At 38.9% G+C, this 21728-nt stretch overlaps 1 protein-coding gene and 1 pseudogene across 1 annotated transcript; one reads left to right on the top strand and one right to left on the bottom strand.

Annotated features, from left to right (window-relative positions):
* The first annotated feature begins 3762 nt into the window (after positions 1 to 3762).
* On the top strand, positions 3763 to 5086 carry LOC109680075 (zinc finger and BTB domain-containing protein 14 pseudogene; annotated as a pseudogene).
* A 3575-nt stretch (positions 5087 to 8661) lies between these two features.
* Positions 8662 to 21280, bottom strand: LOC109680074 (guanylate-binding protein 7-like). The gene is given in 11 exon segments (XM_074066987.1): positions 8662 to 8839; positions 9650 to 9863; positions 10189 to 10288; positions 12637 to 12849; positions 14147 to 14427; positions 15535 to 15780; positions 16529 to 16626; positions 16628 to 16723; positions 16921 to 17030; positions 18342 to 18469; positions 21091 to 21280. Coding segments are annotated over 11 exon segments (1854 nt in total).
* Between the last annotated feature and the right edge of the window lie 448 nt (positions 21281 to 21728).

Here is a 21728-nt window from a genome sequence, read left to right as displayed (position 1 = left end):
GCATGTGTGTCTTTTGGATTCTCCAGGGTGTGTGTGGGTAGGTATTAAATGACAAATCCATGCTAGCATTCCAATCTTCCCAGGCATTTGAATCCCTTGTAAGTTAAACCAAGACAGATTCAGCATTTCCAACTCACCTGCCACAAGCCACATTTTTGGTTCATGTTTCTGTCAACCAACCAACCCACTAAACTGACAGAGGCCTATTTTACATTTTTGTTTTAAAATTGACATATGATATTTTGCTTATTCATATAATAGAACATTATAATTTGACACATGATCAATTTGTAGTGTTCATATCACAGTACTTACTATTTCCTTCTCCTAAAATATTATCATTTCTATGCATTGTCTTCAAATCTTCTATGCTACCTATTTTGAAATATCTAATCTTTTTTATGTAAACTTTAGTTTTACTTCGTTTATCTATATAGGTTCTATTCTTTGGAACAATTTTTCCTCAAACTGTATTTTAGAACCCATTATCTACCTTCTCTGTACTGCTTCTTTCCTTCCCTCTTCCTAGTCTTTACTGACTTCTACTGTACCTTCTCTTTCTATGTGATCAGTTTTATTAGCTTCCATAAATGAGTGAGAAAAGGTGGTATGTGTGTTTCTGTGACTGATCTGTTTCACTGCAGATAATGTCCTCTGCTTTGCTTCAGATGAAAGGATTTTACCCTATTTTATGGGTGAATAATGCTGCATTGTGTATATACATTTGATCAAATTCAACATCCCTTTATGATAAGAATTTGAAGGAATCAAACATAAAAGGAACTTGTCCCATCATAATAAATGCCACATTTAACAAACCCACAACTAACATTCCAAAGGGAGGAAAGCTGACAGCTTTTATTCTAAGATCTGAAACAAGCAAGGATACCACCTTTCATCATTTTCGTTCAACATAGTAATGGGAGTTACAGTGAGAGCAATCAGACATGAAAAAGAAATAAAGGACATCCAAACTGCAGAAGTGGAAGTCAAATTGTCATTGTTTGCAGGTGAAACAATCCTATGTACAGAAAGCGCAAAGACTCCACCAAAAAAAAAAAAAAAAAGTCACTAATAATGTATTCAGTTAATTTGTAGGATAAAAATCAGCATGCAAAAGCCAGAAGCATTTTTATAATCCACAGAAAATTATCTTAAAATGAAACTAATAATCTCATTTACAACACAAACACATTAAAAAACCTATGAATAATTATAAAAAGGCACTGCCCACTGCTAAAGTTACTCAAGCTCCAGCAAGGTATTCAACAAAAGAAGTGCTTCATATTAGGCGGAGAAAGGTTTTGCATGTTGTTGACACAGGATGCATGATATGCTGGAGTGTTATGCACCACCCTGTTGCAATTTGACAGTCTGGTGGGCTCTATGAAAAAGGTCCTTTGGACTTCCACAGATTGAATGCCAACCTACCTCCTTTGGCTCCTGTATAACCTAAGAACTGTCCCCACTGAGGCAAAAGAGGTACCCATGATCTGACTAATGTCTTTTTCTCTATCTCTTTGTGGGATGTAGAACAGTCTGCATGATAATTGCAGTTGGATACCTCAGTTGCCCTAAAATATGACACCATTGAGCAGGGTTAGACCTGCAACAAGCCCAGTTACTCCAGAAGTACTTGTCATCTACCATTGCCAGCCTAAGAAATGAGTGAATCAGGCTCAATAAGAGCTCATAACAGCTATGACCAACAGGAAGCCAGGGCCTAGAAGAGCTCCTACTCAGTATGACACATGGAGACTGAGTTGTAAACCTGGAGAAAATCTAGGGATTTGCTCAAAAAACATAGTTCCTGGGAGATGCTTGGGTCTCAGAGGAATGTTCTTAATAAAGGCAAGTGAAACTGCTGTTCTTTGAAGCTGCCACCAACATCTGGTAAGCCTGCCTGGATATGGATGACAATTTATACCAAGTCTGGGTATTCTTTGGTCTCTTTAAATATCCAAAAGTGTGAGTCAGAATAGGTCTTTCTTCCATATTAGTTTATTATCTCAGGTAATTTGTCACAGCATCACAAAGGTGACTAGTACATGATATATGCAACACTTGAATTTTTTTTGTTTGGAGTATTTTGCTTAACACAATGCCCTTTAGTTCCATTCATTTAGTGGCAAACGACAAGATTTCAGTCTTCTTTATGACTAATATTTCATTGTGTGTACTTGCAAAAATAATTTTTTGTAATCCACCTATCTGTAGATGGGAAGCTAGGCAGATTTCATATATTGACTATTGTGAATGGCACCACAGTAAGCATGGGTATGCAGATGTCTCTTTTGTATGCTGACATCATTTCCTTTGAATGTATTCCAGTAAGTGTGCTGGATCCAACTTGGCTATTTTTCTGGGATTTACTGTATGTCTAGAATTTGCCTGGAATTCCCTACTCTGGGGCCACAAGCAGCTTTCTGCAGGCTCAAAAGTGTCACAGACCTTCAGCTAGGCTTTGCAAGGTTTCCTGTGATTGTGACCACATTCTGTAGGGGGGGGTGAGGAAAAACTCTGTAACCAACTTGTTTTTCTGTAGCTGACTTGTCTTTCTGACCACCTGTGAACCATCTACTGCAAAACTCCCCTGGTTACATAAACCCTTGGGGGTATATAACTCATTTCCTGACACTTATCAGGGCTCAGGGCTTTGAGAATTTATCTGCCCCGAGTCTGCTAGCATAATAAAATTCCTGCTTTCTGCAGAGTGGTTCAGTGACTGTTTCCCTCACCGTTTCCCGCATCAAGTGTATTAGCTGGATCATATGGTATCTGCATTTTTAGTTTTTTGAGAAACCTCTATATCATTTGCATAGTGGCTGGTAGTTACAATCCCAGCAGCAGTATATAAAGGTTCCTTTTTCTCCACATTCTCATAAGCATTTGTTGATTTCTTTTTTGATAATAGCAATTCTACTTATGGAAAGATTGTATCTCATTGCTGTTTGATTTGTATTTCTGTGATGCCTAATGGTACTGAGCATTATGTATTTATTGGCCATTTGTATTTCTTCTTTTGAGGCATTTCAATTCATATTCTTTGCCCAAGTTTTAATTTAATTACTTTGTATTGCTGATAAGCTTTTTGAGTTCTTCACATATTCTGGATATTAGCTCTGTTATCAGATCACTAGCCGGCAAGTATTTTTAGTAGTAGCTATACGTACATATGGCAAAACAGACTTTTATGTCAGGGCACCCACTTTTTATAAAACAAACACTATTAAGACCTACAGGTAAAGACGTCTTCCAATGCATAGTGGAGGATTTCAAAACTGCACTCTGGGCATGCGTGCGAGCTCATGCGCAGGTCGGCCCCCCCAAGAAAATTTTAGGCATGATCCGGATTAACTCTTTCCCGCTTGCCCATTTAAGAGGCCTGGTCAGTTCCGTGCCTGCGCAAGCGGGTAGCTCGCCTTCACCCTGCAGCACGCACGAGAGGCGGGGCGGTAGGGGTGTTCACTGCAGGCTAGACATTCTGTGCTCTTGCAGGAGGAGGGCTGCTGCCATCAGGAGCGTGCATGATTTCCCCCGCCCCGCCCCTTCCCCAAACTAAAAAAACAAAACCAGAAAAATCCAAAACACTGCCACCCACTGTGCCCCTGCGTCCATCCCGTCCTGGTTTGTGAGCCTGTGAACTCCGGGAGCCCAGGGCGAGTGTCTGTGGTTGTGTCAGGCTTCAGGTCTGTCTTACTCCTGATTAGTCATTCTGATCTGAAGATTTTGGTGGTATTAAAATAATAGCCTGAGTTGTTCATGGGTTTTTTCATCAGTATGTCTGAAACCATTAAATATAATGATGATGATCATAACACTCTGTTTCTGAAAATCCGAAATGAACAACGTGTGGAGGGAGAATTCTGCGATATCGCCATTGTGGCTGAGGAAGTAAAATTCAGAGCACACAGATGTGTTCTTGTCTCCTGCAACACCTACTTTAAAAAGCCGTTCAAGAAACTGAAGGTGGATAGTTCTTCAGTCATAGAGAGATTTCCTTCTTTCTGACATGATTTGAAGAGGTCCTGAACTGTATGCTCAAAGATTTCCGTGAAAAAGGAAGATGTTAACTTGATGTTATCGGGTCAGATCCTCGTAACAGAGTTTTGGATAAACTCTGTTCTGAAAAGCGCGACGTTCCTAGTCCCGATGAAAATAACAGTCAAAGAGTAAGCACTCCCCCAAGACAGGAGGACGGCAAGTCACTGACCACTACGCCCAGGGTTCCGGAAGTGATTCTGAAAGAACTAGGGAAGTGAGGAGGTTTGAAAAGTGAATTACTATGTCCAGGAAGTAGAATCTATGGAAACCCCAGAGTGCAAAGATTGAGAGTCCCAGACCCCTCAAGCCTTAACATTTATTGATGGAATGAGTGAGGTGAAAGATGGACAAACGCCAGGCTGGAGGACAGTGGCCAGTGACATGAAGTTTGAGTATTTGCGTTCTGGTCACATCGGGAGCAGATTGCCTGCCAAGCCTGTGACAAGACATTTTCTGACGAAGGCAGATTGAGGAAGTTTGAAAAACTCCATACAGCAGACAGGCCATTTGGTTGTGAAATGTGTACAAAAGGTTTCATCACACAGGCTCACTTGAAAGAACACCTAAAAATCCACAGGAGGTATAAGCCCTACAGTTGTGAGGTATGTGGCAAATCATTTATCCATGCCCCAGACTTAAGGAAGCAGGAGAGAGTTCACAGTAATGAGAGGCCATTTGCGTGCCACATGTGTGACAAAGCCTTCAAAACAAGTCCCACCTCAAGGACCATGAGTGGGGACACAGAGAGAAAAAGCCTTTTGAGTGTGGCTCCTGAACCAAGGCCTTTGCCAAGGCATCGGATCTGAAGAGGCACCAGAACAATTTGCACGGTGAAATGAAGCAGGTCACCCCCAGTGCCCTCCAGAGTGAGACTGAACAATTGCAGGGCACAGCAATGGCTGCTGAAGCAGAACAGTTGTTGGAAACAATAGCCTGTAGCTAGAGGTTATGGGACAGGAACACTTGGTCTGGGAGGCAGACACTGGGATTGCATTGGTTGTAATCTGTGAGTGTCAGTGACTTGTGTTTTTGTAGAAATGCATGGAGCATTATACTCACTGGACTTAAGGCAGTGCTTGGTTAGGTATTTTAAAACTTTTCTACGTTTTCACCAAACAGTCTTATAGTGTCTAGTATTCATGTTGCCAGTGTTTCCCTCTCCTTTTTTTATGATTTTGGTTTCAGAACTGTGGTGTCCAGTTTAAAGTGTCCTTTTTTGTGACTGGCATTGAACCTAGGTCCACAAATATGCTAAGTAAAACCCACTCCATCCCATTTTTTTTCCATTTCTACTAAGTTCTCATCACTAAATTCTACAACAAAGAAGATTTTCTGTAGTCAATCAATTCTGTCTTGGCTTTTGATACATGTCCTAATAAGTGTGAAGATATCTCTAGGATACCATGGTAATACAAAGTCTAAGAAAATGGAAAAGAGGTTTTTAGAAATGAACTAAATGCCACATACAGGAGTTGATGTGAACTTGTCTTAGTATAAATTGATGAAAACATGCTTAAAATAGAAATGTCTTCAAAAGTTCAGTAAATTAAAAATTTTTAAGTATCTAAGAAACCTTTTGTATGAAGACTTATTTTGGGTATAAATAAATTTATTCCAATTAATGACTGAATTTCAACAGGTTGGAGACTTATTTTCCTCTACTTGTTTTTTGTTTGTTTTTATTTTCAGTACTGAGGATTAAACTCAGAATCTCTTGATTGCGAGATGAGTGCTCTGCTACTTGAGTCATGCCTCTATCCTTCTGGTTTTAAGTTTGTTTTTGAGATTGGGTCTTGATCTAACTTTTCCTAGGCTGGCCTGGAATTCTTATCCTTCTGTCTCCATCTCCCTTTTATCTGGGATTGCAAGTATTGGTCATTATGCCTGACCTCTTTTGTTTGTGCTATGTTTTGTTTTTATTTCTTTTATAACCCCACACACCATGTCATCCTGTCATGTAGGTGGCTATGATTTCACACCAACATTTGAACATTGACAGTTTCACAGTCCTGGTGCTGGTCACATGTGTTAGTGATATTTGGCTTGGGAGCAGAGCTTTTGCTGTGCCCTACCTCCTAGCTCTTCAACAGAAGCCAAGATGTGCCTGGCTCAGAGCTTTTGTCTTGGTTCGCATGGGAGATGGCAGTAGGCCTGTGGGGACTGGCACATCTGTAGGGCTTTGCTCACCAGTGGTTTGGGTTGGGGAAACTGGAAGGTGACTGAGAGCTACATTAAATTCTGAGGAAAGAGGTGATATGCTCTTTGGACTTTGGAAGGAAGGAAGAAATAAGGAGCAATCACAGTGCTGCTCTCTTCTGTCTCTGGACAAAATGAAGATTCCTGTCAGCCTGAGCACTCATAGAAAAGCATGCTTTCATCCTGAACTTACAGAACTATGGCAGGAAAGAGAGGTTTGCATGATTAAGACACTTTATTACTATTTTAAATGTCCTAATTTTGCTAGAAACTAATGACAGTGACTTCTTTCCTGGGCAGTGACCATGAATGAGAAGCTTGGGGATCACAGAGCACATGGGGCATCCAGTCCCTCAGAGACACAGGCAGCAGTTTCAGACAAGTGTGTGAGTCCCTTCCACTTCAGTGAGTCCTTTCTGTGCTTGTTCCTAAAATTATGTCCTGTATTTTGTGAACCCTAAAGACTGGGGAAAGTAGTGGGTTTATGGTAAATCCAGCCTATTGGCAGTGTCATAGGAGAGGATCAGCCTATATTTTGTGTACATGTGGGGGGTTTTATGCTTAGAACTAAAGATCAGGTACAAAAGAAGACTATTCATATGAGATCAAGAGGTGGTAGACAAAAGTAAATAGATATTTTCAGTTTCACAATAATGTAAAAATGATTTGAGGTAAGCGTGACAGCATGGTCCCACGTCTGAACAGAGGAAAGATACCTCATTCAGGATCAGGAAGTCAGAAATAGGAGGCATAGGAGGAGTAGAGGTTAGCAAATAAAGGACACAGTTGAGGAACCTGGTCTTATTAAGAACCCTCTACGCCCATGAAGTGGCTGAATCAGAAGAGGACTCTCAGCTTGTAGAATGACAGGGAATTTTTGCTCCTCATCTCTTTAGCACCTAAAGTGTTGACTTGACCCTGAAGAAAATTTTGCCTCCTAATGCCATCATCTTTGTAAATATGTGGCAGAATTTAGAAACTTTTGTAGTCCACATCTCAGGAGACTTACGTCTGACCATCTGCTAGGGAATAGATTTTTAAGGCCTTACTGAACAGCCACAATGAAAACTGAATGTGCATGTGTGTCTTGCATCTTCTAGGCCCTGTTCTCACTAGCAAACTTTTCCTGTTTACCCAATTTATGCCTTTTTCTTAGGTGTTAGCAGGCCTTTTTTCCCTTTATTTTTCTTTCTCCTTTTATTTTTATCATTTTTACGGTTACTTACATGTGTGCCACCTTGTGCCCACCCACCCCCAGCCAATTTATGCCAGCCAACACTTCCCTCCTGTCACAGGGACTTTCCGAGCCATGTTATTATTTCACTGATAATCTCAGTAGTTTCATTTAAACATAAGTTTGAATAAGTAACAAATTCTTACAAAGTGAAAAATTATGGAATAAATGTGATATAAAATTAGTTATTCTCCCATTTCTCACCTTAATTATTCATATCCCTACCCATTGTGACCATGGATACTAGTTTATTTTGTATTTTTTCTTAGGTAGATAAGAATATATGTGTATATTCACTATTTTCTAAGTTAAGTGGATATAACTATAACACTTTCTATAGTCTGTTTTTACTTGCAATAAACTTTTTGAGATGTTCTCATATTAATACCCTTTCATGTTAGTGACTGTACAGTATTCCTCTGAAAGTATGTACCAATATTAACTTTGACAGTTCCTGACAGAAGGATTTCAACATTTTTCCTACTGTATTGGCCTTACAATGATTTTACTTCAAATAAGTGATTAAAACTGTCATTTTCAACTTGGGTAAATAAATGTATAAGAGAAATTCCTACATGTAGAAATGCTAGATGAAAGTCATGTGATATATAATTGCATCAGTTGACACTCTTATGAGCAAACATGAGAGTCTGTGAATTTCACCAAACCCTTGGCATGCTAGGGCTGTCAAAATCACTTTTCCTTGCCCACTACAGAGATGAATCAAGAACTTCACAGTTCTAATTTGCACTTTTATTTCAGTAAAATTAAACATTTGAAAAATATTTCTGCATATTAAAATGTGTTTGTTGGTCACTTCTCACAAGAGCTCATCATACATTATCTCCACACCTAAAACTTGCAAAACAAATGTTTTCTCCATCTGGGTATTTGTCTTTTTGCTTTACTGAAGGCTTTTCTAACAATAATTTCAGTATCTTCTAACTTGTTTCCTAGTGCTTGAAATTAAGTCAATCAAAATTAAGTTTGTCCATAAGGACAAGGATATCAGGACCTGATATTCTTTGATAATTGCTTTTTATTTTTAAACTTTGTAAGTGAAACCACTCTGAAACACTAGGAATGAGCCACTGTGTCCTGCTATTAAAATAAAGAAGACTTTGTAAATTCCTTACTATAAATTTAATTATTCATTTATAACCTGAACATTTCCAATCCTGCACAAATTAATGTACAAGTTTCAGCAGTGCTACAAATAACACAGTACAGACCACATAAATGAGCCATGTAGTTTTTAAGGGTTGATTGTTTTCATTTTCTTTAATCCTTACATTTAGTCGATTTATCTCTTTAGTTAAGACCTCATATTTCCATTTAAATCTATCAACAAAGCAGTTCTTGCACCTATGAAAGAGGAAGAGTCAACTTTTGAAAAACCTTAATTATTAACAGTCAGGTTTTGCACCTAATAATTTCAGTAATGCTTATATGTCTAATCTCTTCTACCTTAGAAGGTTCTCTGATATTACAGATGTTTGGACCCGAGCAGTGGGAGTGTACTATGCATGATTTACACATCTGTGAGATTTCCTCAACACTGTCTCACTGCACGGTGGAGTTTTGTTCTGGCACCTAGAATGCCCTTTGGGAGAGAATGTGGGTTGCACTGTAACTGATACTCAGGCAATTGATCCTCAGACATTAGAACGTGTCACGGCCAGAATCATCTAACAAACTATAGGAAACACTGACTTTGTATAGAACTCTGATTATCAAGCCCTATGAGGACAAAGAGTTTATTTTACTCCTGCTCTACAGGATGAATCAGGCAAACATGGAAACAAATGGAGCAACTTCTGAGCTTTCAACACTTTCCATTTTCCATCAGGCCAAAGCTGATACATTCAGACTAGATGGATCTACTTCATGTCTCTTTGGTGGTCACACCAAGAATGCTAGGGACTAGTGCATTAAGGTCATATTCAACTGATGCTCAATAAGTATCCTTTAATGTCAACAAACAGCAGCCCAGCCCCATGGGGGACATTTTTTCAACTCTTAAAAATATAATGCTACTCAAGTGCTGGAGTCTTGCAGATTTACAGGCTTCAGTAGGACCAGTTACTTTTCGAGTTTCCCTTAGGAATCAAACCTGCTCCAAAATTTTGGATGTCTCCTTCCTGAGGAACCAGGACACTATGTGTTAGGCACTACCAGGTCCCATGCAGACTCACCTTAAGCTTATGCTGCAGCATCTTCTCAGACTCTCTCAGAAAGTTCTCCCTTTCCACCTCCCACTTCTTCTTTAGTTGGGCTATGTGTTCCCAGAAGCTTCTCTCTTGAGTCTTCATTGCTTCTTCTTGCTCCTTCTGTTTTTGTCTCAGCAGCTCCAGTTCTTTCTTCACTGCTTTCTTCTTAGCTCACTCATCTGTCCCACAATAGTTTTTAATGGGAAGAAAACAAGAGTCAGGCCTGAGCCTACTTTTCTGAGCTGAGAGACCAAACTGATTTACCAAGAGGGGAACCTGAATTCTTCCACTAGCCATGCCAGCAGGATCATGATTCCCACCATGAGGTACCAGCCCTTACTGGCTGGATGTGGAACCCCAACTCCACTGTTGTTTTCAGGTACAGGAGAGCCTGTACTCCATAAGAGGAAAATGCTCTTTGTTTCAGGACAATCTCCTTGTCCATCAGTCAGCAGGATTTACAGGAACCTCCCACCCCTCTGAAAATGGAACCCACCCTGGTACCTGCGATGGTTTTCTCTCCTGTGAGGGCTTTGACTGACTGCAGGATGGACTTCTCTGTAGCAGCTTGGGACTGCAGGAAGGCCTGGAGGACCTCATTGGCCTGGGGAACCAAGAAGGAAAAAACACTAGGCAGTGATGATCTAGTCTTCTGATGCAGGAATCGTTCAATAAGATCTCAAGACTGACTGTTTAAGATCCTAGAGGGTTCCTTTAATTCCATGACAACAACAAAAAGTCCAAGTTCTTTGTTGATACATGCAAACCCTGGTTAGCAGGCTCTTTTTAGTTTCTCTAGCCTCCTCTCCCAGTGATGATTCCTGTCAATCACCCCAGGTTACAGACCCATCAGACTTATGTGCAGTTCTACAAACACATACCCTCAATTGTTTGTCATGCTTACACATACCTTTTCTTCTGTCTTGGTGGTGCTCTATCATTTTTTAACTAGGAGAACATGTAATTCAACTTATATTTTCTACCTCTTGTACAAATTGCATTCCTAGGCTGCCTTCCAAGTTGTTTTGTTTTGCCAGCTTTTTGAGGTATAATTGACAAAAATTGCATATATTTGAAGAGTACAATATAGTGTTTTGATATATGCATACATTGTTTAAATACTGCTGAAATCATGCTAATTTATATATCATCAACTCACAGAGTTACTTTTTTGTTGTTCTTATAACACTTCAGGTCTAATTTCTTAGTAATTTTCAGTTATACAATGTATTAGTTTAATATCATCCTGCTGTACATTGTGTTTCTAGAACTTACTTATTTTGTGACTGTGTGTTTGTATCTTTTGACCTATCATTTCCTTTTGCCCTGCCCCAGCCCTCAGAATTACCATCATACTGTATGTTAGCATGAGTTTGACTTGCATTTTTTCTCTTCCTTTCTTCCTTCCTCCCCTTCTTTTTTTCTTTTTGATTTTGTGTCACAGAAAATGGATCATTTCCTGTATTTGTTATATTTCACTTAGCAAAATATCCTTTGTTTTAATCCATCTTGTCACAATTGGCAGGACTGTCTAATCAATAATATTCCATCATACTTTATTATAAATAAATCATACATTTATAGCTATATTATTTAATCATCAAAACAGCATTGTATTCACATTAAAGCAGACACATAGACCAATGGAACATGATCTTTTTCTTACACCTTACACAAAAGCAAAAAAAATTTAAAGATTTAAATAAAAGATGTGGAACTTTAAAACTCCTAAAATAAATCATAGGGGAATAGCATTTTGACATTGGCCTTTTTGCCATGAGTTTTTTGGGCTTAAATCCAAAGCATAGGGAAATAACTAAATGGGAATATATCAAATGAAAAACTTTTCACACAGCAAAAAATCAACATAATGATTAGGTAACATATTGAATGACAGAAAATATTTTCAAGCCATATAGCTGATAAGGAATTAATATCCAAAGTATGTAAAGAATTCATACAACTCAATAGGAAAGAAAAGAAGATGGTTAAAAAATGGGCAATAAGCCTGAATAGACATTTTTCAAAAGAAGAAGGGGTCAATAGTTATTTGTAGAAGTGCTCACCATCACTAAAATGCAAATCATTGCCACAATGTTATCCCTGTTAGAATGATGACTATTAAAAAGATAAGTGTTCTTTGAGGATGTGGGAAAGGGAACACTTGTAAACTCTTGGTTGAATGTAAATGGGAATATCGATTAAGGAAAACAGTATGAAAATTTCTGAAAAGAAAAATTGTTGAGTTTCTAATGCCACTTTATTAGTTCTAGCACTTGCTGACTAATCCTAGGCAACTTAAAAGTCCTCTATGCATTATGTTTCTTTACTGCAGGAATCTGAAAGAGAGAAATAGCTAGTTTATATTATTCTGAAAAACAAACTGGTGTTCCAACAAGATCACCTGAAACTATTCTGGTGTAGAAAGTGAATGCAGACTGCTTATTAATTACTATGCCCCTCATCTTCTCAATGTTTCTATCAGTACATACCAGTTATTGTTGTCTTAAGGTAACCATTATCACACCAATGATAAGTGACTATTGTTTGTACACCTGAAGTGAGATCATTTCATTCATCTTCACTGAATGTATTGTGCTTAGCACAAACATACTCCTTTTTTTCTGGCAGTGCTGAGGATAGAATCCAGGGCTATCCCAGACAAGTACTCTACCACTGGGTTATAACCCCGGCCATAAACTATCCCACCCTTGTCAGATAAAGAAAATAAATGGTTTGTTTCAACTGGGTTCCTGGCTCCAAATAGCCTTTGGTCAGAAATTCTTTTTTATCTAAGAGTATCTAACCACTAGGAGATGAAAAATGTCAACACATCGCCATATTCTACTTTCATTTCACAAGTGATGCTATGATCTTAAATTTTCAGAAGGAGCAACAAAGACCCTCTCACTTCACTCTGTGGGTTATCCTCCCTCTCCACCTATTCCTCACCCTCACTTCTGTCCTGGGCAGTAGCTGGTAAGCCTGTTCTACCTTCATCTTGACTTCTAGGTAGAGACTATGGCCTCCAGGAACAGAAAACATTCCTCTGGAAATACTTTCTGTCAGGGGTTCTGAAATCTTCTTCAGTTCAGCCTGGCAATATGTGAGGGATGCCTCTTCATTCTGTAGCACAAAATCTTCCTTCTTTCTTTCTATGGTGTCCTGCCAAGGTGATGTAAGGAAAAGACAATAGAGAGAGGCTATTAGAGGAAGGTGCTACTGTGATCCTCTTAGAAGGAGCAGTGTGATAGCTGCATAGTGGACTGGGAAAGGAGAAGGAGCCAGAGAATTGCTTTAGTCCCGTTCTGGTCAATTCAGACTGTAAAAATGATGGATTTGGGAGATAGGTGATCTATTCAGATATAGTATGATTAGCAGTGACAAAAACCCTAACAATGAACAGCAAAGCATTCATTTTTGGTTGGAAGTAATGCAAGAACCTTTGTAAACACTATAGTTACCCCTACCCTGCACAACAATATGTATGAAAATATGCATACAGGAAACTAACTTCGCAGGAATGAGTTAAGTATATCCTAACAGTTTTGAACTTTACAAGAATTCTTTCAGTGATAATCTGAGGTATGAAGATACTGGAAGAAATACTTTTTTGTTTGTTTATTTGCACTAATAAATTACAACTCAGTGGAATTCCCTCTGTAAGAACTAAGAGATTTTTTTTTGTCACTTTTAGGGGCTGAAAGACAGACTTTCAGTGAGGGTGCCTCTCCAGAGGTGAATTAAGATTTCTCTGAGAGTTCTCTCTTAGTGTTCGCATTCTTTATCGTCCTGGGCCCATGAGTAAGATGCCTATCAATGCTATGACTGCATTATGTTATGTAGCACAGTTTAGTGGAGAGTGTCCTGTTGGGCATTACCTGGTCATGTGAGTCCTCTAATCAGTGTTCTCTGGTTTTGGGAGAAAAGGAAATCAGAAAGACTAGAAAAAAAAATAGGACTTGGATGTGAGGGCGATCTGGCTGCGACATCTGTCACCCCATTGATCGCCAGGGTTGATTCAGCTGATCTGGCTGGCTAGGCGGGTGTCCCCTTCCTCCCTCACCGCTCCATCTGCGTCCCTCCCGAAGCTGCGCGCTCGGTCGAAGAGGACGACCATCCCCGATAGAGGAGGACCGTTCTTCGGTCAAGGGTATACGAGTAGCTGCGCTCCCCTGCTAGAACCTCCAAACAAGCTCTCAAGAATAGGACTTAAAGATGGTGAGCATTTTAAAAAATGAATGTTCTTGAGGCTGCTAAGCTGTTGATAATTTATTTTGCAAAATAGAAAATAATGTCTTTAGTGAAAAGGTAGACTTTACCCTGAAGAGCCCTGTTACTCAAAGAAATACAGTTTCTTCCTATGATGGAAAGAATGTGAACCTTGGGATGGAAAGGGTGTCATCTAAGCCTCATTGCAGAAGGGCAGAGGTCTGGAAGGGTAAAAGCTAAAGTTGATTACCACCAGCCTCTTCTGAAGTTCCTGATTGTCATCCTTGAAGGAGAGCTCCATTAAGACAGCAATGGCTTCCCTCTTGCAGGCTGTGTGCACATCCAGTGGCTCCTGGAGTGTGTCTGTGGGGAGACTCACTTGCTGGGCCAAGTGCTCATTGAAGTGGTAGGCTGCCTTCTGCACAGATGCTGAGTTCTCACTCTGGGCCAGGGTCATCATTGCATTCTCCAAATAAGGTACTATTCCACTGTTAATGGCATCCACATGGGTCTTCACCAATGTCCCCAGCCCTTAATGACATATAGTTAGGGAATAAATGGAAAGTCCTCTCTCATTGCTCATACAAACTTTTAGGACTGGCATTATAAAAATTATGTTTATCTTAATATTTTTCATCTCCTCCTTCTTCCCCATTCTTATCTCCTACTTTTTGTCCTCTGAATCAATTTCTCTTTAATAACCACTGCTTTCTATGTACGTTCTTTCTTTTATGGTTCTCTAGTTCACATTACAAAATTAAATTACTGATTGCAACCACTTGATTTTTATGACTTCCTGGAAAATATCTTTCCCATTTAAGTACTATAAAAATAGTTTATTAGACATAGAAAGTAAATTACATTAAATAACTTGTAGCCTCACATGAAAATGCAAGTCCCCTAGAAATAGTATGTCAGAAATTTGAAGACAGCAGCAACTGAACCAAGCATTGGCCCACCTTAGGATGGGGACTCCACGACTGCACAGGCTACATGTTATGAAGCCAGCCCTGTTTAAATTTTTTTCTCAAACAAATTGCATGGGATTCATGGCCTACTGCTTATTTTCTGATTGGTGTTAATTCATAAAATATCTGGCAAATTCACAATAAGAGACATTTATCCTATGGAATTTCTCTTCATTTTGCAGGATTCTCTCACTAGTGGTAGTTTGTTATTGTATATTTAGTGTATTAGTTTTTTAAAGATGTGTTTATCTTTAAAAAATGATCATGTATGGCCATGCACTAGTGGCTTACACCTGTAATCCTAGCTATGTGGGAGGCTGAAATTAGGAGAATTGCAGTGTGAGGCCAGCCTGGTAAATAAATAAATAGTAAGTGAGAAACCATCTCCAAAAAAACCAGAGCAATATGGACTGTAGGCGTGGCTCAAGTGGTGTAGTATCTACTTTGCAAGCACAAAGCCATGATTTCAAACTCCAGTCATACCAAAAAAAAAATGGTCCTATGTAGATATTTTAATTAAGAACCATGCATTCTTATGTATGGTATGAGCACCTGCTTCTTCACATTCCTTTACTTAATCAAACAAAAATATTGATAACCCCCCAAAGAATCTTAGCTTTGTCACACATTCTGAACCTCAAGGACATGGTTTAGGACACAAGAAACTCATGATTTCCAGTGACAATGATTCCACTTCTCAGTGTCTTGGTCTTTGCATTGGTTAAGATATAGGAGCTAAAGTTTTTTGATTGTATTTGGAAATTCTGTTACAACTGGTTTTCTGTAACTTTCTCCAATTTGTATAATAATTTTTCGTCACTTGTAGGCCAGTCAAAGACAAAGTACTTATGGACTGGAAAGAAATATCTGATACATTCTCTAAGCATGTTGAACTTTTGGGTTTGGGGATTTGTTCCTGTCAAAAGAGAACCATAGAAGAGATATCCTGCAGACAAGGTGATCGAGGACTTTTCCAAGAATCTTTGTATAACTATAGCTCCTTCATCCTATTGTAAATATACCTGCATGGAAATCTACCCAATACAAGGGATGTCCAGGTTTGAACAGAGCTAAGAGTCAAGGCAGTACCTCTGGAGAGGAAGGGAGGCATTTGTCTCATGGGGAGAAACCTGTAATTGGCTTCCATAGCCCTTATATCATAGACAATATATAGACTATTCTTTAAGGTTTGGAATAATTGATTAACTAAAAAAAAGATTGTCAGAAGGACTTTTCTGACATTGCAGTCCCATGTCAAAAATGGGATATGGGCTCTAAAGTATAGTAATGCTAGAAATAATGATAAGATGTTGCTGGAAAAAATATCTAAGTACAGATGTTCTGCAAGACAGCAAAGAGTAATCAAAATCAGAGCCAAATAATATACTCAACATTATCTTTACCTTTTTTCCCATGACACTCACTATTTGGTCAAAAATTACTTGATACAACATTGTCTCTAAATTTCCTCTGTGAGTTTTATCTTAATCTCTGAACCTTTTCAACAAATCTAAAGCCATGATCACCTATCAATCTCCATTCGCCATTAGCAAGGACCTCAATTCAGTCTCAAATAAACATATATGTCAAAGGCTGAATAGGGTTGAGTTGATCCCACTTCTCTTTTGAACCTTCCTCCCCCAACCCAGGCCAGGCTCTGATACCTGGAATCAACATCAAGGCATTCACCAGGTACTCATCTTCTGTGATGTCATGCCCATCTAACTTCTGTTCCAGAGTGAAATCCCAAACAGCCCAGACAGTCAGGAAAGAAACTTGCAAACTCTGTGGAGTCCTCTACTTCATCAGGTCTGGGGCTGGATTTTGCCCTTATTAGCTGTGTTAATTCAGTCACATAACTGGGATCACAGCTTAGGAATGTGAGACAATAAATCTTCCAGATCTCATGTAGAAACAAATTTTATAAACATCCCTTTTTCTCCTGTGTCCATTCTTACAAAACCAAGACAAATCAGTTAAAGCAAAGAAGAAACAGTCTCAGTTGCTATTCTCCTGAACTCAATGAAATGTAGTGGTTCTGGTCCTGGAAGGATACTGTAGCTGCTCCAGGGCCTGGTGGTTGATGGTGCCCATGCTGTTGTACACAAAGGTGCTGCTCAGAAGCACGGCCAGGGCAAAGATCCTCGAATCATTCTTAGTGTCACCCTAGACAGCACATGAGAGCAAAGGACTTAGGGATCCCTCTTCATTCACTCCTTTGGTTGTCCATGCATTGCAGAGTTATTTTATTGGATTGAAGCAATAACTATGCATGAGAGCAGGAAAGGAGGATGGACAAGTTTCATGGATGAGTTTGACACAGATGCATATACTACCCACACAGAGTTGTGAACATATGATCAGCTAGTAATTCTGCCACCATTTGTTTACATTTTGTTTTGTTTTGGTCTACTGACAATTCAAGTAGATATAAAACAGATTTATGCAAACTACAATCTATTAAAATTAGCAGTCCATTTTTGCTATACTTATAACTGAGAACTCTTTCTGAATTTTCAAATTCAGATTTTTAAAAAAAATTTAGCTTAATTTTATATTTTTATTAGCATATATTAGTTGCACAGGGTATTTCAATGTAACATTTACATATGTGATTGATAAATCTTGATTAGAATTATCTCCTGCATCATTCTCCTTCATCCTGTGTCCCACTGTCTTAAAAACAATTTCAATAGGTTTCATTGATCTACTTTCATATGTGGACCATATGCTAAGTCTGTGCCTTCCTTCCATACCCACCTTTTGCAATAATAGAGCCAAGGACCTACTGCTGCTACTTTTAATTTAGTCTTAGGTGAATACAAATTAGGAGAGAAGATTGAATATAACCAGCTAACACTATTGAGACAACACACCATATGTTTTAGTTCACAATATTTTTAATGGTTCTAGCTCAGGATTTTATTCACTGCAGAATTCATCTCCAGAGTTTACAGATTTGGACCAAAACCTTAATGGTGAAACTGAAGCTTATTTAAATAGATTCTTTCACTGAAACAGCATTTTCATGGTCCCTACCACCAACCCATCAAATCCATGCATCTTAGGTAGTAGATCCCATTGATCTATTGTCACAGCTTTTTTCGTGGAGCATTCCTAATCTAATGACTGGATCAGTTTCCCATTCTCTGCATCTGTGTTTCCTTGTACTGATTACACTCCACATATCTCTCTCCACATCCAGCTCTTGGCCTTGAATTTCTCTTTGTTTTACCTGCAATACTGAGCATAGAGCCCTAAACTTCATCTGTCAACACATATTTAAGAAATTACACCATAAATAAAATTTACCCCAAACATACCAGTGTGGTTACTAAGGAAGTTTGAGGAAATGGAGTTTAGCCTTGTTATTCATGATTGGATTTGCAGTTTACAGGGCTATGTTACAGAAGTTAAACTGAGGTGACAAATTTGACAAATTGGGTAAAGAAGAGCAGAGAAGATTCTCTGCTTCACCTTTTCAACATCTCCCAGGCCCTCGGTGTCCAGAAGGACCAGTGTGTGGTTTGGCTTGGTGGGGTGGGGCAGACACCACATCCAGATGCCCTTGGTTTGAGACCTCACAGTGGATTCGAGGGGGAAGCCTGCAAGGGAAGAGGAAAAACAACAAACATCCATAGCAGAGACCTAGCTGTCAGGTAATGTGGTTGGAAGATATAGCACAAGGCGAGGAAAGTGTGTGCTACTATTTCAGCAAGGGTAACTAATCCAATCTTTATCAAGAACTTTCTCAAGAAACATTTTGTAACCCCTATTTGACTCCTTCCAAATGCTTAATGTATGTCAATTTACAGAACTAGCATAAACTTGTTAACTTATGTACTTGGATCTGACACTGAAGAGCTTCCATGTCCTCTACCTTCTCTTAAAATTTGGTCAGTGGGAAGCAAGAGCACATGATCCCACAGGAGGTGTGTGTTTCCCAGCTTCCACTTTGGTGTACCGAAGTGTCCCAAAGGCCTGTTTTATGTCAAGACACAGTTCCTTTCATATAGCTCTGTCCAATGATTCTGCTCTTGACCACATCAAGGCATCCACTCTTTGCTCTTCAGAGTATAGGTGTGCTAATACCTATCTGGCCACTCCTGTTGCAAACTTACCACGTGCTTTCTCACTCCTTGTTGGTTCCCTTTGCCCTTCCTGTGCACTTGCTCCCTGCTGTGTTTGCTGGGACCCACAGGCCAAAAAAGCACTGGGGTCAATTGATCATGGACTGAAACATCCAAAGTCATGTGCCAAAATCAACCTTTTATCCTTATTCTTGATTGGTTCGTTGTCATAGTGATGCAAATTGACTCTCACATTGGATCAGGTGTGTTCTTCCAGGACTTGTAAGAATACAATGGCTTTTGTTGGTTTTTTTTCACTCCCATTTCCTCTCTTATTTTATTCCCTTTCTTACTCCATTTTAAGCAAACCATGAGCTCAGTGTTCATTTCCTCATCAGGGGGATTAACTGAAGGAAATGTATAAAAGACACCTATTGGCCTTTCTTTTCAAAAGCTTAAACTTACAGTAGAGAGGATTTGAGGACAAGTCCCTGGAATCACTGGGTGATCTATCCTGCCCAACAGTTCAAGTGAGCTAGCTATATGCCCATTTGCCATATGGCAATGCTTCCTTAGTTTAATTGTGTGTAGAAATAAAGGTGATAGTGTTCCTAGAGTTTCATATTGCCACACAATGAGAGAGAGAGTGAGAGCAAGAGAGCAAGAGCAAGAATGAGAGTGGGTGAGAGAGAGAGAGAGAGAGACCTAGGAATCTCTAGTACACTGAGTTTAAATTTATAATGGTACTGGATCTATGAGCCAGAGAGGAAGGAGAAAACTGTATGTAGGGGAAAAATTGTCTATAGGAAATTAAAATATAGAAGCTTCAGATATTATCATAGTAAGAATGTACTAACAGTCAATTCAAACAAAGAAGACAACTTGGTAGAAAAAAATGCATACTTTACAAAATAGGGAATACAATATCAAGGTGCTCTAACTTATTTATAGTGAGATAAATATCATACAACTATGCAGTCCACAGATCAGCAAGTGAAACAGTTGTCCTATACTACCAAATTTTTGTAGGATATGTGGACCCCCCAGTTACTGTTAAGAGTATGTAAATTGTATATATAAAGTTTGGAAAGCTGTTTAATATTACTTAGAAAGACTGAACACACATACTATTTGGTCCAGAAATTATATTTCTGGGTATATTGCATAAGGGAAGTCTGTTCATATGTGCACCAGAATATGAATGAATAATACTCTTGGCAACTTAATTCATTAAAGATAAAAAACAGGAAATAACACCAATATTCATCAATAATAAAACAGATAAACAATTTTTGGTATCCTGAGACAACAGCATAGCATAAAGTAGAGAAAATGAGCAAATAGATACATGTGAGAACTAGCAGAAGCTTATAACTTTTTTTGGAGTAAAAGTAGCAAGACACCAATAATACACACACTCTTTTCTATAAAATCCAGAAGAAGGCCAAAGTGAATTGTTTTCTAGAATGCATAATAGGCTACAGAATCATTTTTTAAAGCAGGTATGGAAGAATTGTGCTCTGAAAACCAAAATATAGGTGAGTTTTAGGGAAGGTATGAGAGGGTATGACTCCAGCTTTTCAGGTTTGGTAAGGTTTACTTCTTAATCTGGATAGTGATAATGGAGATGTCTGCTTCATATTTCTGAATATCATACATATATACTTTAATTATAGTATGTGCTATGGTAGTAACTTATTAAAGATTTTCTGTGAAGAAATTAGGTAAATAAATAAATAACAAAATCCTGGAAATTTAGATGCTGGATATACAGGTATCCTACTATGCATCATTTTGCCCATTTGCTTTTTAAAAGGACATACTAAACTGTGTTTGGTGCTCCTTGGGATGAGTGTGCAACGTGGGTGAAGGATATGGGAGAAAGGAAGGGAGTACTTGCTGGAGCTCAGTTCCTGAGCAGGTGAGAGTGAATGGGATCAGGAAGAGTGGTGGGGAAGATCTTTTGATAGGGCCACGGAGCTTTTTGTTAATGGGCAAAAGAGGGAGATTTTGTGGTTAGGTTTGAGGTTATAAATATGACAGTAAATGAGAAATGTTCTTCAGTGGGAGGGATTAGGTTCTTCTTAAGATGGCCCTAGAGAAGGTATGATCAGCTCATCCTATCACTTGTTCCAAGAAAATGTCTCCTCACTTACCACTGTTCTGCCCAGCAAGGTGATTCATGAGGTAGGATTTCCCTGTATGACACAGCCCAACAATTGCTACCACCACCAAAGGTTGAGATGTCTTTTCAAGAAACCTTAAGGCTTCTGAATTCAGCATCAGTTGCTCCTTCCTGTTTTCCACTAGGAAAATGAGAGCTCTCATGGTAGGTGTAGATGGCATGGCTCCTGAAACTCAGAAAAGCCACTCACTGGAATGTATGAACTTGGAGTCATTTCTCCTGGTTATTCAAGGCACATGCATATCACTTTTCTGCTTGTGAATCAAAGGTACCAACTTCCACATTTTGTATATTCTAAAGGAAAAAACAATCTGGTCGGGTCAGAACATGGCCCAGCTGCCTTTTGTTCCCTGTTTTATGACCCCAAAGCATTGCTGGGCTTCTAAAGAATGGAATGAGGAAAGTAAGGCATTGATGACAGGCCATGAGAACAGTTGTATCTGGGGGTAAGTGGAATCAGAATGAGATATTGAGTTGAAAATTGGTTAGAAATGGTTCTAGTCATTCTAAAGGAATTTGGTGACTCAATTCTTTGACTGTTATCTGCTACATGGTGGATATTATTCTAGGTTTCCATTATCAAGGAATAAACAAAATGGACAAAGATTC

Source organism: Castor canadensis, chromosome 3 (genome assembly GCF_047511655.1).
Source record: "Castor canadensis chromosome 3, mCasCan1.hap1v2, whole genome shotgun sequence".
Lineage (NCBI taxonomy): Eukaryota > Metazoa > Chordata > Mammalia > Rodentia > Castoridae > Castor > Castor canadensis.
Note: the sequence above shows the minus strand (reverse complement) of the source record. Positions and strands in the feature narration are given on the sequence as shown.